Below are 16,948 nucleotides of genomic sequence, written 5' to 3' on the forward strand. Positions count from 1 at the left end.
AAACAAGAGAGCATTCCATTTCTTAAGTCCCCACCCCCTTCTTGATGGGTTCCTGTAAAAGTAATGCTTTGAAGTGGATTCTGCTTCTTTTGTGCAAACAAAAACTGATGAAGGCAAGGATTTGAGATCACATTAGAAGAGTTGTTTTTTTTAAAAAAAATTATTTTGTACTTAATGTTATTTTGAATAAAATCTCAAGTGATTTCTGGAACATTTATGAAAAAAATAAAACAGCTATGGGTTTGAGTGAATGATAAAAACATCTGCCATGCTGATAAATATCAACCTGCATTTGGTAGTTAGATGCTCAATTCAGCCCTATCACAATAACTAATGGGTCTTCTGTGGCAAACTGAGAGGAAACCCGAGTTCCTCACCTCAGCTCAAGATGAGGACTGACTACCATTTTGCACCTTACAAGGAACCCCTAGAGCTTCATGGCAACTTGAGAGGAAAGCCGAGTTTCCCACTGCAACTGGAGAAGAACCCCGAATTCCCTGCCTCCAGTCTAGATGAGGCCCGATTCCCCTGCAGCGACTTGAGTGGAATCCTGAGTTCCCCGTCACAACTCGAGAGGAACCCCTAATTTCCTGCCGCATCTTGAGAGGAACCCCGACTTCCCTGCTGCAACTCGAGAGGAACCTTGAGTTTCCCCTCGCAGCTCAAGGAGGACCAACTCCCTGCTGCAACACAAGAGGAACCCTGGTGTCTCCCTCACAACTCGAGAGGAGGACCGACTCCCCTGCTGCAACTCGAGACAGATAAGACAAATCTATCTGAACTGATTTGGCATCAGATTTTGTTTATTTTTTGGCTTCGGATTTTGTTTATTTTTTAGGAAAGTTACCGATACTTGTATTTCCTTTTAAAATGTGAGAAATTTCTTGGTAGAAAACTGAAAGGTGAGTACAAAGCATTTTAAAAGGAAAATATCTACCTCATAGGAACTATTTACTTACCTTAAAAACTACTTCCTCCCTTGCTAGTTTCTCTGTACATCCTAGAAACTCAACACTTGAGTTGGTTTCAGATTGCAGTCTTACAGATAACCTTGTGAATTAAATGTGTCTTTACTTATCTTATAACCTAGCTCTGCAAACATTCTTCAGCCATAATTAAAGCTTATATACAAGAAACCAATTTCCATGCTCTTCCTTATTTTTATTAGCACCCAGGAAGGAAGCAATATGAGCTGTACAAAATGTACACCACTGCAATAACAGAGTTTGATTTGACAGAGATACTGCATCTGTGGCTAATTTCATAGTATCACTAACTGGTTCTCTCAAGCAGGAAAATACATCTCTTCCACAAGTGAAATCATTCTTCAATAATGAGAACAGTTAAAATTATGCAAAACTACTCATAAAATCTACCTACTGGATGACCAATTACTGCCCATATTGGGGTAACCATCTCATGGTTTTATAAAATTCATAATCTTCAGTTCTAAATGATTAATACGGATCATTAGTTAATATTACCTTCCATATACTTAATATTAGAAATTTTATAAAAACTATTAGAATCAAATCATGAAATGCTACTTTGAAAAAAATCTTAAACGGTTTCTTGTTTTGTGTGCAATTACAGAACATTATTCTTTTGAAACGGAAGTGTAATTTGAAACTAGAGGTTCAAATGTTGTATAATTAAACATCTCTCTATAGTGTTTAAAATACATAGTAAGTATTTTTAAGAGAAAGAAGAACAAAAACTGGAGTACCTGTGCCATAGGCTAAAGCATTAGAGAAGTAATTCAACGAACATACTTTTTTTTTTTTTCACTTAGCTGTCAAATCCATCACTGCATTCTTACTTGGTTGATCCACATTTGGTGTTAACTCTGTGATTGATGTTAAACTAACAATTTCTCTGAAGAAGCTCACATCTGAGATGTTACATCATCAAATCAACAGTACAACCACATCGTGTGGGTCAAAGGCACCGAACATTGTATAGCAGTGCATCAACAGAAGGTTGTAAGCCCATTAGAAGACTTGAGGCTGCTTTAAACAATGAGATACGGTTTCATAAATGACCTGTGCCTAACTTACAGGAATAGTGAACGCTCAGATTCACTTCATGACGCAAAATAGGCATTGTGGAAGAAAAACGGTTTTTAAAAATATTTCAGCGACTTTTTAGACTGAAGTCAGTAAGTTAATCAATAGACATTGTCTTGCATTCTTAAACTATTAAGAAGACATAATCACTTCACTATATCTTTCATTTAAAGACCTTAAACAATCTAACACCTTCTTAATGCTATTTCCCAGATAAGACAATTCAGTCTTAAAACCACTGCTACCAAAGTGTTATATTTAAAGAACTGAGTTATTAGTCCTTGGCTGAAATCCAAATGTTCAGTCTCTTTAAAAATCAATTTTGTGTTCACCAGGAAGTACTATCTGGAATTTTGATGGAAGTTTACCTTATTCAGGATGATTTCAGAACAAAGCTCTGCCATGATATCTATCCAGTATTTTTAATATGTAAGTTTTCCTATCTTATCTGATTTTGGTTTTTCATCTGCATAGTCTAAAATGGCAGGAGATATATATATATATATATATGGCTCAGTAGACCTCTTCACTTCTACTCTTTTTGTCCCAGTACTTTCTCTGATAGGGTGGATATATAACACAACCCCAAAGAAAGAAGACCATGAAAATGTGCACCTTCACTGGAAGGTGATAGGAGAGCCCACGTCCAGTGTTTAATTCCAAACTGCAACATCCCATGATTTTCCAATATTCTGATTTCACACATACATTTAACAATCATTTATAGAATCCCAGAAACAATATCTAGGGAGGGTCCAGCCAGTGAAGTAGACAGGTATTCTTCCAACCTCCATGAAGCTGTACAAAGGCCTCCATAAAAGTGTACAAAAATCTGAGTTTAAAAAAAAAAAAGAAGAAGAAAGGGTAAAAGACACATGGCTTCTGGCTTCTGGCTCCAAATCCAGATAAACTGTGAAGCCAGACAGGCAACCAACCACTTGCTCATTGTGTTAATTAGGGTGTTGATTCAGCCAGATTTGCTTGGTTTTCCTTGATAGCGAAATGCTTGGCAAAATCAGTAGAAGAAGCAGAATTCAACCTCAAGTTCTCTTTTAGTTTGTTAAGTTCAAAGTCATGGAGAATCTTGACAGTCATTAACTTTTCTCGCTTGACTCTTTCCAGAACATCTTTTGGAACATCAGGGATCATCCAGGCCAAGAGAAATTTAATTAAAAACACAACATGCTAGAGGAAACATAAAAGAAAATCAGAGACACTGTTTAGCTATCAAATGTTCAGCAAAATGTCCTTACAAATCATTTCATTCATTCATTCAATAAACTGTGCTTGACACAGTAGATAGAAGGAAAAGCAAGAAGATTTAGTTCTTGGTCTTGGAACTTTCCTATAAATCCAACATTAAGCAAATAAAAAAATATATACTGCTGCTGCTGCTGCTAAGTTGCTTCAGTCGTGTCTGACTCTGTGCGACCCCATAGATGGCAGCCCACCAGGCTCCCCCATCGCTGGGATTCTCCAGGCAAGAACACTGGAGTGGGTTGCCATTTCCTTCTCCAATGCATGAAAGTGAAAAGTGAAAGTGAAGTCACTCAGTCGTGTCTGACTCTTAGCGACCCCATGGACTGCAGCCCACCAGGCTCCTCCATCCATGGGACTTTCCAGGCAAGAGTACTGGTGTGGGGTGCCATTGCCTTCTCTGAAATATATACTAAAATATGTAATTACAGAGATTCCAGTTGAACTTGGTTATTGAATATACTCTTCATCTATGCTTCCTCCTGAAAACCTAATCAAATATTTGAAAAGAAATTAATAAATTGTATTGTTCACAAAGAAACAACAACAAAAAAGGAGCAAACAGTGAAAACAGACTGGAGAGTGAAGAAAGCTGGCACTTAAATTTGCAATTGATGATACCGTGATGGTAGAAACCAAGACAAAAGCTAATTTTGTCTTGAATCAAAAAAGTCAGGAAAGATGGTGCTAAGTACTGTGAATTCATAGTGTGGGTGGAGTTAAAAATAAGAGGATTATTTAAAAAGCTGTAAAGGGGCAGATGAATTTTCAGAACCTCTCTCTCATCTACATTTGAGTATTACTTCTTTCCAACACCTACCCGGCCTCAACTGAGTGCTTTATTTTCTGCAGAAATTAAAACACAAAGCTGTGCACTCAGAGGCAGCAGAGATGGCAGAAGATGAAGATGTGGCATCATACTGAAAATAGGACAACTCAGTGAAGTTCAGCATTCTAAATCACGAGATCTCTAATCCCTCCTTCCCTTCTTGGCTCTCAACACAGCCATGAAATAGCTCAACAAGCAGGAGGTCGAATGATTTATTTTTCCTCTAGAAAATATACCTAATCAGAGAAATCAGAATTATAGATATCAAAATTTTATAGGTCTCAAATGAAAAGGCCCCTTTTTCAGCCTATAGTGAAACCCACCCAAAATGATCTTCCTCTTGTATGCACACAAAGCTCATGACCAGGTATCACTGTTTCACTCTTAAATACAAGCAGATTGCCAAGAACAACCAAATATGTAAGGAAGACTAACATGGAAGAGTGAGACGGAAATGGACAAACAGGATCTATTGTCCATTTAGGATATCTAAGAGGATATAGAGAGAATCATGGGAATGACAGACAGTAGCATAACAAGACAAAGACACAAACTGGACTATTGATAGGTGAGAAAATAAATGATAATTAGAATTTCAAAACAGTTGTTAACATCTGAATAAGAAAAGTCTCAAAAAGATAGGACAGAGAAAAGAAGGAAATTATCAAAGAAATAATACAAGCAAATTGTCTCAACTTAAAGGCAATAACATTTGCAGATCCAAGGAGTTTAGTGAGTGTCCAAAACAATGAATATTGTGCAATATCACATGACTTTCTGGTGAAGTTTCATGAAAGAAGGTCTAGTGAGAGAATCCTCAAAGTTTACTGACATATAAATGGATCATAAACGAAGACTGGAAAATTAGAATGGTATTGTATCTTTATAGCAACACTGGAAGCTGACAGAAAACAGAGCAATGTCTTAAAATTTCTGGAATATTTAAATAAAGTTGATTCAAAATTTTTCAGGGAAAATGACTTCTCCTCTTGAATACTATACCAATTAACTATCTATGAGAAAAATAAGAAATTTTAATATTCAAGTTCTCAAAAATTGCCCATTTTCCTCAGAAAACTAATAAAAGATGTGCTTAATCTAAATAAACCAGTAATCCAAGAATGGGAAAAACATAGATTGAAGAAAATACTGTATTTAATACAAGAAAAGTTAAACTCCCAGAATGATGGTGAGTCAGAACCTGTAATGAAAGTCATAAATAAACAAAAACAAAAATTCAAAAGAATTCTTTTTGTAATTTACCAGGCTGAAAGGTGATCTAAAACACTGATGGAAAATGTGGGATGAAAGTGACAAATTTGCAAAGAACTGAGAGGGGTAGAGATTTAAATTATATACATAACCTCAATAAAAATAAAATCAAACAAAAACTGATTGTAATTTGCGTTTTCTTGCCTTAGACTTATCTAGCCTATTATTGGCCTTTACTAACAGGACTGGAAAAGGTCAGTTTTCATTACAATTCCAAAGAAAGGCAATGCCAAAGAATGCTCAAACTACTGCACAATTGCACTCATCTCACACACTAGTAAAGTAATGCTCAAAATTCTCCAAGCCAGGCTTCAGCAATATGTGAACCGTGAACTTCCAGATGTTCAAGCTGGTTTTAGAAAAGGCAGAGGAACCAGAGATCAAATTGCCAACATCCGCTGGATCATGGAAAAAGCAAGAGAGTTCCAGAAAAACATCTATTTCTGCTTTATTGACTATGCCAAAGCCTTTGACTGTGTGGATCACAATAAACTGTGGAAAGTTCTGAAAGAGATGGGAATACCAGACCACCTGACCTGCCTCTTGAGAAACCTATATGCAGGTCAGGAAGCAACAGTTAGAACTGGACATGGAACAACAGACTGGTTCCAAATAGGAAAAGGAGTATGTCAAGGCTGTATATTGTCACCCTGTTTATTTAACTTATATGCAGAGTACATCATGAGAAACGCTGGACTGGAGGAAACACAAGCTGGAATCAAGATTGCCAGGAGAAATCTCAATAACCTCAGATATGCAGATGACACCACCCTTATGCCAGAAAGTGAAGAGGAACTCAAAAGCCTCTTGATGAAAGTGAAAGAGGAGAGTGAAAAAGTTGGCTTAAAGCTCAACATTCAGAAAACGAAGATCATGGCATCCGGCCCCGTCACTTCATGGGAAATAGATGGGGAAACAGTGGAAATAGTGTCAGACTTTATTTTTCTGGTCTCCAAAATCACTGCAGATGGTGACTGCAGCCATGAAATTAAAAGACCCCTACTCCTTGGAAGGAAAGTTATGACCAACCTAGATAGCATATTCAAAAGCAGAGACATTACTTTGCCAACAAAGGTCCGTCTAGTCAAGGCTATGGTTTTTCCTGTGGTCATGTATGGATGTGAGAGTTGGACTGTGAAGAAGGCTGAGTGCCGAAGAATTGATGCTTTTGAACTGTGGTGTTGGAGAAGACTCTTGAGAGTCCCTTGGACTGCAAGGAGATCCAACCAGTCCATTCTAAAGGAGATCAGCCCTGGGATTTCTTTGGAAGGAATGATGCTGAAGCTGAAACTCCAGTACTTTGGCCACCTCATGCAAAGAGTTGACTCATTGGAAAAGACTCTGATGCTGGGAGGGATTGGGGGCAGGAGGAGAAGGGGACAACAGAGGATGAGATGGCTGGATGGCATCACTGACTTGATGGACGTGAGTCTGGGTGAACTCCGGGAGTTGGTGATGGACAGGGAGGCCTGGCGTGCTGTGATTCATGGGGTCGCAAAGAGTCAGACACGACTGAGTGACTGAACTGAACTGAACTGAATGCTCAAAATCCTTCAAGCTAGGCTTCAGCAGTATGTGAACTGAGAACACCTGGTACCAGACGGAGTGTGAAATCAAGCAGGACTTAGGAAGCATTACTATGAACAAAGCTAGTGGAGGTGATGGAATTCTAGCTGAGCTATTTCAAACCCTAAAAGGTGATGCTGTTAAAGTGCTGCAGTCAATATGCCAGCAAATTTGGAAAACTCAGCAGTGGCCACAAGACTGGAAAAGGTCAGTTTTCACTCCAATTCCAAAGAAGGGCAATGCCAAAGACTGTTCAAACTACCACACAACTGCACTCATTTTACACATTAGTAAGGTAATACACAAAATCCTTTAAGCTAGGCTTCAACAGGATGTTAACCAAGAACTTCCAGATGTTCAAGTTGGATTTAGAAAAGGCAGGGGAACCAAGATCAAATTGCCAACATCCATATGCAAAAGAATTCCGGAAAAACATCTACTTCTGTTTCATTGACTATGTTAAAGCCTTTGAATGTGTGGATCACAACGAACTGTGAACAATTCTTAAAGAGATGGGAATAGCAGACTACCTCACCTGCCTCCTGAGAAACCTGTATGCAGGTCAAATAGCAACTGTTAGAACAGAAATGGGACAATAGACTGGTTCAAAATTGGAAAAGGAATACATCAAGGCTGTATGTATATTGTCACCCTGCTTATTTAATTTCTATGCTGGCTATATCATGGAAAATGCTAGGCTGGATGACTCACAAGCTGGATGCAGATGACACCACCCTAATGACAGAAAGCAAAGAGGAACTAAAGAACCTCTTGATTAAGGTGCAAGAGGAGAGTAAAAAAGCTGGCTTAAAATTCAACATTCAAAAACCACTAAGATAATGGCATCCAGTCCTATTACTTCATGGCAAATAGATAGGGGTGGGGGTGGGGAACAGTGGAAACAGTGACAGACTGGGCTTCAAAAACGGCAGACGGTGATTCCAGCCAGGAAATTAAAAGACACTTGCTCCTTGGAAGAAAAGCTGTGACAAACCTAGACAGCATATTAAAAAGAAGAGACATCACTTTGCCAACAAAAGTCCCATTAGTCAAAGCTATGAAACTTCCAGTAGTCACGTACTGATATGAGAGTTGGACCATTAAGAAGGCTGAGCAACATAGAATGATGCCTTCAAATTGTGGTGTTGGGAGAAGGCTCTTGAGAGTCCACTGGAGTGCAAGGAGATCAAACCAGTCAATCCTAAAGGAAATGAATCCTGAATATTAATTGGAAGGACTGACACCGAAACTGAAGCTCCAATACTTTCACCACCTAATGTGAAGAGCTGACTCATTTGAAAAGACCCCCATGCTGGGAAAGATTGAAGGCAGGAGGAGAAGGGGCAACAGAGGATGAGATGGCTGGATGGCATCACTGACTCGATGGACGGAAGATAGTGAAAGACAGGGAAGCCTGTTGTGCTGCCATCCATGGGGATGGCAGAGTCGCAAAGAGTCAGACACAACTTAGCAACTGAACACCATCACCAACAATCAAGTGAATAAGTGCCTTATATTTCTTAGTTGTTTAGACGCTAAGTCGTGTCCAACTCTTTTGTGACCTCATGGGCTGCAGCCTGCCAGACTCCTCACTCCATGGGTTGCCACTACTTCTACTCGATGGGTTGTTACTTACTTCTCCCGAGGATCTTCCCAACCCATGGATCAAACCTGCATCTCCTGCATTTGCAGGCAGGTTCTTTACCACTGAGCCACCATGAAAGCCCTACATTTATTTATCTCTACCTTATAGGCCTTAATGTCTCATGATTTGTGGTCCTTGGTTTAAACCTTGATCAAACATCCTCTCTGTATTGGTTCTCTTGTCTTATATCCATAAATATACTAGCTATTCTACAAGGAAGGAAATGTAATGTAGTGGGAAGAATGGAGGTTTGGCAGTGAGATATCTGGCACTGAAACTCAGCTTTAATATTAGCTGATTATCTTTAAACCAACTACTTAATTTTGCTGACTGTCAGATTTATTTGTTAAGGGTGAATAATACAGCTGAACATAGAAAGTTATTATTATAGCTTCTGGAACTGGTACATAATAGGTGTTCGGTAAAATTGGTGGATCCTCTGATCTCAAGGGAAGAGATCTTAATTTTTCTTTTCTGTGACCTTGGTATCTTCAACAATAGCAAGGAATAACAGGCAATTGCTGTACTTAAACTATTCCTAACTTACTTTTTATGACAACAAATACTTCCTTCAAAACACTCTAGTGAGATAATGCTAATTTTCTGCTCAACAGATACCTTTAGAAATATATGCCTGAAGGCTGAAAAGAGACTTACTGGCATGAAAGTTAAGAAAGGCTTACCTCCATGATTATGATGAAGGTCATCTTGGCAGCAAGGACGTGCCAGAACTGTATATTATGAGCATATTTGTCCTCACTGTCAGGCGGATTTCTGTAATCTCTGTATCTGAAAAAATGGAAGTCAATGCAAAAAATAAGCTACAACTACAAACAAAGAGACTTAGTATAAATTCATATTGTTTCTTGTAAGAGACCCTTTTAGTTGACCACAAAAGTCAAGTTAAAGGAAAATAACTGCTATTACCAAACATTTATTTTCCCTATACAGATAACAATCATAGCCATATGCTTCTAATGTATAGTATAGATGTAGCAGGAGACACAAGTGAAACTTCTCTCTTGCCATGAAGACAAGTTTCTCAGGAGTTAGCTAAATTTGCTCTTTTCATTCCCTTTCTTCCTATTCCTTAACAACTCAGTTCTACCATCACTCCACTGACACCAACTGTCTCTGGTCATTAAATTGAAGGAACATTTTAATTCACATCTTATTTTATGTCTGTGAAGAACAGAACTTGACACTGTTGACCATTCTTATTTTCTTGAAACTCTGTTTTCTTTTGGTTTACATGACACTGCATTGTTTTCGTGTTACTTATTATCCTTCGGGGGTTTCCCTGGTGTTCAATTTGTGAATTCATTTTTTTTTCTATAATGTGTCTAGATATTGTTGTTCTTCAAAGATTCAGTCCAGCTAGGAAGTGATGGCATCAAGAAATCTGACACTTGTTACGATTCTTCTCTATATAAATATGGAATAGGACTTCCCTAGTGGTCCAGTGGTTGGGAGTCTACCTCATCCATGGGGACACAGATTCTGTCCCTGGTGTGGGAGGATACCACGTGCCCCATGGAGGCTAAGCCTGTGTGCCCAACTACTGAGCTAGCTGCCTAGGGCCCGTGCTCTGCAACAAGAGAAGCCACTGCAATGAGAAGCCGCCAGAGCTAGCCACTAAGCCCCACTTGCCGCAACTGGAGAAAGCCCGCGGGCAGCCAACAATAAATAAAAAATATGGAATATAAAAAGGTTTTTGTCTACCTATGTTGCAAGTAGACAAAAACAGATATTGCTGTTTTTATTGGAATCCCAGATGAAGCAGTTGGTTTAAGGTTTAAGTTGATGTACCATATATACGTGTGTGTGTGTGTGTACACACATATATATATACACACACATATACACACACATATATTATACACACACATGTATAAACACACATGCATATATATACACACACACACATATGTGTGTATATATGTATAAATGATCTTTAAATCCTAAATTAAAAAGATCCACACAGTTCATGAGACACAGAGTGTGAAAAGAGCAGGTTTACAAATCCAATTTCACACTCCCTGCATCGAAAAAACCTTTCAAATGGGATGGCTAATGAACCAACTATATTGTTCTTTCTCTCTTCCTCTCTCTCTGTTTGAGGACACAGAGTTAAATTCAAGTAGATTGAATGCACATATAATATGACCATGCTGTGTGATCTATAGACATGAAAGCTTGAATCAAGGGGACACTTGCTGGAGAAAATTTTTCCAATAAATTTAGAAAATAAGAAGCAATTCAAAAGTGACATTATCTTTACTGATAGTATTCTCTTACTTTTGAGTATTCTACTTTTTTCAAATCAGAACCATACAATGTATGAATTTTAGAACTGATGTACTTTATCCAAGATTTTTACTGCCCCAAGTAAATTTTTGTTAAGACATGAAGAAAACAGAGAACTTAAGAAATACATTTAAAAAGCAAAATGAAAACAAGAGAAAACCTGCAAGTGTTGTAGTCTCGTTTTTCCGAAGGTACAGTGTTGTTTGGAAAATCGGCTATGAGGAATACTGATAGGCTGTTATTGATATACCCACTCATAGGCCAACTTTCGTTTACTGAGTAGGCATAGTGGTAAACTAAACGGGGAACCATATCCGACGTAAATGCAACAATAACAGCCTAAAGGACAAAGCAAGAAGAAAATCATGAGCTAATAAAGCAGTTTTATGAAAGTCTGATTTGTATATTGTTCAGATCTTTGTGCCTTAAGGATGCAAAATTACTAGTATGCTATTACTAATCATGTTAACATATGAGTCTTTGACCTGAAACATAAAATAGTTCATTTATGGTGTATGATCAATGTTACAAGATTTCACAGCTAGAAAGAGTTACAGTGAAAATTTAACCTCACTGTTTGTTTCCAAAAACACCATACCTGTATCTGTCTCCATCTTGCCTTGCTATTTCTTACATTTCTTACTATTTCATAATACAGTTCTACTCTCTTTAACCAAATTTAACTTGCCTGGATCAATTTCATAAGACAGGACCAACTCTGTGTGTGTGTGTCAGGGGGTGTATAGGGAATGAGGAATGGAGAAACAGAAGACCATGTACTGGTAAATTTCCCAGAGTTCAGCGCAATTAATTTCAGTATTTGATTCCATAGGAATGCTATTTTCCCATCTTTTCCTAAGCTCTGGAATAGTGTAAATGTCATGTTTCCTTTGGGTAAGATGAGTCAATTTAAAATCATTTTGCTCTGCCTTTAAGTGATAGATTTTAAAAATATTTTAATATTGCTCCTATAGCTACTGGTACATTTCCTGTTTTATACCACTTACTGAGCACATTTTGGCAATGTTCTCTTCTAAAAAAGTGACAATTTCAAACAGATTTTAAAATGTATTAGAATAAATATATATATATATATATATAGCATTTTTATAACTTTCTCACCTGTACATTGTTATTCTATTTTGAGACTGTCAGAATTTTGTTTATCTTTTCAATGAACCAACTCTTGGTTTATTTAGCAATTATATTACCTTTTATTTATTTTCTAATGTGATTATTTCTGCATATACCTTTATTCTTTCTTTCTTACCACTTTCTGTTGATTAGTTTTACATTTTTTCTTAGTTTCATATAACAGGCTCAGTTCATACTTTCCTTCTTTTCAATAATAAAAGCATTTATTGGTATACACTTTTTATAAATATGGTTTTAGCTGATTTGTATAAGTTTTCATTTTAATTAAGTTCTCCTTGTAATTTCAATTTTATTTCTTCTTTGTGCAATAAGCTTTCTTGGAAGCATGAATATTAAGTGGCTGAATTTTTGGCTATCTTATTATCAAATTCATTTTTTATACTATTATTGTACATGAATATGCATTGTAAAATTTCAGCTTTTGGGAATTCAGTTTTATTACCATTTTTAATAAGTGCTCCATAAAAATAACAGGTAAATGTTATATATTCTATTTGTACTACATAACTTTATGTATAATCAAGCTTTAATTGTATTACTTAGATTCTTCACACTGCTACTTATTTTCTGTCTACTTTGTCACGTGGTATGGGTATCATGGCATTTTAATAAGCATATTTTACAATTTTCCTTATATTTCTAAGAGTTTGCATGTCACAGATTTGTCTGTGTTGTTTAGCACATAAAAGATTAGTGATGTTTTGTCTTTAGGAAGGTCACCATGATGAAATCAATGTACATACTGAGTTAAACATTATTCACAATCTCCCTATCTCCAGGAAAAAAAAATCATCAAGTAGAGTTTCCACTGAAATAGGTCTACTTACATTAGTTGCAACAGAAAGGACAGCCATTCCATAAAGAATGTCTTGCCAAACACCTATGCTATGAGCCTTAGCAGCTACAGGTCTCCTGTACTGAGTTGTAAGCTTCCAGGCATCCACTCGAATCTCTATTATGTTATTCAAGAGCGCGAGAAGAGGGGCCAAAGGAAAAGAGGCCACAAATAATGTAACAAATCCAAACTGGATAACTGTGGAGAGAAAAGAGAAATTCACAAACTCATCATTGTGGAGGGGAAAAGGGGGAACAGTCGGCCTAACTCCTGCCACTTCCTTCATTTTGAAGGGATCTACACCAGCAAAACACTCCAGGCCTCCTTCCAGCTGCCTTCTTCCCCTTTCCTAGAGGAAGCACAGTGACTTATTGCTTGCTAGAATAGGACGGAGAAATTAGTCATGCACAGCTCAGTTCTATCCCTGCTGCTTCTTTTAAGATCTGCTTGTCTGAAGAAAGCATCTATTCTTATTAGATAAGATAGTCTTCTTATTCATAAAACACAGTCTTTTATTATTATGGCCTATGCTTAGGTCTGCTAGTCTAGTATTTATAGTGGTACTGGCACATCTGTGGGGTAATCAAGCTTTCTATTTTGCTAACCTATGTACTTTTAAAGATCAGAAATAATCACTGGTTCATTTGTATGTTCTGAGTATATAAAAGTACTCAACTATAAGCCTTATGAATGAATGCATTATTTAAGATCTGAAAATGCAAACAGAGGAGAAGGTAGTATAAACAAGATATTTGAGAATAAATCAGAAAATGAACCACATAAACATCAGAAATATATATATAAGTTGCATGTGGGCAAAGGAAATATAGATATCCTAGAATGAGGTATTTTTTAAGGTCCCAATCCTCTGTACTAACTTGACATCTTTCTAAGTATGTTTTACTCTCTTTGCTCACTAAGGCTTAACACCTATATAAGCTGGCTTATTTCTCTATGTTTCTTCTTTTGTTTCCATCAATGCTTGGGGTAAAAGAATCCATGTAGCTGGCAGACTGTACTTCCCACAGGAGAGACAAAAACAATGAGACAAAGATGACTTTCCATTGTAGGAAAAAAGAAAAAGGAATCTTCCACTAGTCCCCTATTTTTAGACAGATCTTGAGTGTTTCTGGATTTCAGCATTTCTCATAATACTTTCTGATTAGCATTAGTCTTATCATCTACTTATCCAAGATAACAACCTGCCTCCTTCCTAACTTCTCTGCTGAACCAAGAAACAGAAAATGAAGGTGAAGTATTATGCAGAAATAGCTTGAATTTCTAGGTTCAAATCTCAGATCTTTACTTATAATCTCTGTGGCCCACGGCAAATAACTTCTCCAAGCTTCAGTATTCTTTCAAATAAAATGCAGTGAATAATGATTGTTCTGTAGAATGTTTTAAGATTAGAGATACAGTATGTAAAGCAACCAGAATAAATTAACTCTTAGTTATGTCTCAATAATTAATCTTGTTACGAAACACTGATTTCATCTTTTACTTTCAGTTATAACCTCTGACACATTTATGCAAAAATTCACTTGAAACATACACAATTATTTAAAAATTACAGCCTTATGACTCCACAAATCAAGGACTGCCTAGTTTTATAACTGTAGACATCTTCCTATTTGCCCAAATATACATATTTTAATTCAGGTATCATATGTACATATTTCAGTGGAGAATCGGTAACAAATTCAGGTCATCTCATTTATTCTACCATGACTTTTATGGGCCACAAAAATAAGCTGGGGAAACTGTCCTCTTTAATTCCACCAAAACAGCAGAGAAGGTCATTTGAGAGGAAACACTCTGAGTAGATTCCACAATCAGTCCTGGGGTTCTCTCTCTTAAAATTTCACCCCAAACTCTCTTCAATCCTTAGAATATTTTATGCGTTTCTTATCTTATGTCCACTTTGGGTTTCCCTTGCATATCTACTTTTAGCTTCATTCTTTTCAGCCTGAAAAAAGGATATACACTAAATGTATGTCAGACTCTAGTAATGTTTTTCATTGTATTCCCTCTACGAGCAATCACCAAGGCAAAAAAAAAAAAAAAAAAGCAGAAAGCTAAACTGTTTTGAGACAAGTATTAAAAAGTGATCCTTACTTAATTTTGTTCAACAATATTAACATTAAGTTGATAGGAAAAATATCTCTGAGATTGCTGTTTTGAAACTAAATTTCATCCTGCATTATATTTGGGGAAAACAGAAATACTGCGCTAATATTTTTCATTCACTGTCCAATGATTTATTGAACACCTACTATGTGCAAGGTAGGAAGAAATATTAAGAGATGAAAAACACTTATTTTACTCAGCTTCTTTCATGTTTCAAGGCAGAGGTTGAAAATTACCTGTTTCCAAATACTCATAGAATAACTCAAGAGAACCAAAAGTTTCAAGGTCATGATCCTGCTCCCAGCGACTGTATAGCTTTTCAGAGTTGGTTCGGGCTTTTCGGCGTCTCCACCAATTCAGAACCAAGCTGTTAGTGGTAAAAGTAAACATGAAACAGGATTTAAGAGAAAGGGGGCAGAGAATCAGAGTATTAGATCTAAAAATTGGAGGTGAGGGAGGGCAAGTAAGTTTAGATCACAGAACAAATAGAGAGAGACATGACTGCAACTAAAGTCCAAGTCAAAATCTAGTGTTCTATGTATACCTGTGGCGGATTCATTTTGATGTTTGGCAAAACTAATACAATTATGTGAAGTTTAAAAATAAAATTAAAAAAAAAAAAATCTAGTGTTCTGTTCACATCTACTTGTTAAGGGTGAAAGATCTTTATTTGGATGATTAAGAAAGTAAGACAACCCTGCCTCTGCAGGGTAATGTATTTACTCAGAGACAGCTCTTTAAAGAGCACATGGAGGAGAGGTCACCACAGGACTGTTTTTATATATTTAATTCACTAACCTTAACGATGTTGTGATACTAAGGCCACTTGGGGGAATGAGAAATGGGTTACAACAGAAAATGTATGACAAGGGAATACAGAAGTTTATCTAACGCATGGCAATAAATATAATAATCCTAAATAAGATATTACCTAAATCAATTCTATATATAAATATATAAGAATATATACATTATACATATATATAATTTAATATATCATGATATAATTAAGAAAAGACTTTTTCAAAATTAAAAACTCAATCCATGTAACACATCATATTAACACATTTAAGGAGAAAAGTATAAAATCATAGTGACTAATGCAGAAAAATGCATTTGATGTATTTCAACAACCTATTAAAACCTATTTATGATAGAAAACAAGGAAAAGAAGAAAATTGCTTCAGTCTGATCAAAAGCATCTGCCAAAATCGTGGGCTAAACATAATTCTTAATAGGGAAAAATTAGCAGAATTCCCCTTAGAATTAAGATCAAAATAAGAGTGTATATGATAACATTCAAGACTTTATTGGAGATCTTAGCCAAACAATAAAATGAAAAAGAAAAAGTCAAAAGAACTGGAAATGAAAGAGAAATCTATGATTACAAATAGTAATGTGAACGGACTGCTTGCCTAAAAAACTCAAATGAAGATAGACAAAAGTTGTTACAAATAATAAAAGTTTATCAATATATTGCATTCCTATATACATCCTCAGTGATCAATGCAAAGAAATAGAGGAAAACAACACAATGGGAAAGGCTAGAGATCTCTTCAAGAAAACTAGAGATACCAAGGGAACATTTCATGCAAAGATGGGCTCGATAAAGGACAGAAATAGTATGGACCTAACAGAAGCAGAAGATATTAAGAAGAGATGGCAAGAATACACAGAAGAACTGTACAAAAAAGAGCTTCATGACCCAGATAATCACAATGGTGTGATCATTTAACTAGAGCTAGACATCCTGGAATGTGAAGTCAAGTGGGCCTTAGAAAGCATCACTATGAACAAAGCTAGTGGAGGTGATGGAATTCCAGTTGAGCTATTCCAAATCCTGAAAGGTGATGCTGTGAAAGTGCTGCACTCAATATGCCAGCAAATTT

The 16,948-nt window shown here is 36.6% G+C and overlaps 1 protein-coding gene across 4 annotated transcripts in view; it reads right to left on the bottom strand.

Annotated features, from left to right (window-relative positions):
- Window positions 1-2,670: 2,670 nt before the first annotated feature.
- Window positions 2,671-16,948, bottom strand: part of ANO5 (anoctamin 5) — an 87,358-nt gene continuing 73,080 nt past the window's right edge. For all 4 annotated transcript variants that reach the window (XM_025286288.3, XM_025286287.3, XM_006063312.4 and 1 more), the window contains 5 exons: window positions 15,296-15,426; window positions 12,925-13,130; window positions 11,103-11,281; window positions 9,319-9,424; window positions 2,671-3,251 (listed from right to left, as the gene is read on the bottom strand). In XM_025286288.3, the coding sequence (XP_025142073.3) occupies window positions 3,021-3,251; window positions 9,319-9,424; window positions 11,103-11,281; window positions 12,925-13,130; window positions 15,296-15,426 (853 nt within the window). In that variant the 3' untranslated portion in view covers window positions 2,671-3,020. The remainder of the gene's footprint in view (window positions 3,252-9,318; window positions 9,425-11,102; window positions 11,282-12,924; window positions 13,131-15,295; window positions 15,427-16,948) is intronic.

Source organism: Bubalus bubalis, chromosome 5 (assembly GCF_019923935.1).
Source record: "Bubalus bubalis isolate 160015118507 breed Murrah chromosome 5, NDDB_SH_1, whole genome shotgun sequence".
NCBI lineage: Eukaryota > Metazoa > Chordata > Mammalia > Artiodactyla > Bovidae > Bubalus > Bubalus bubalis.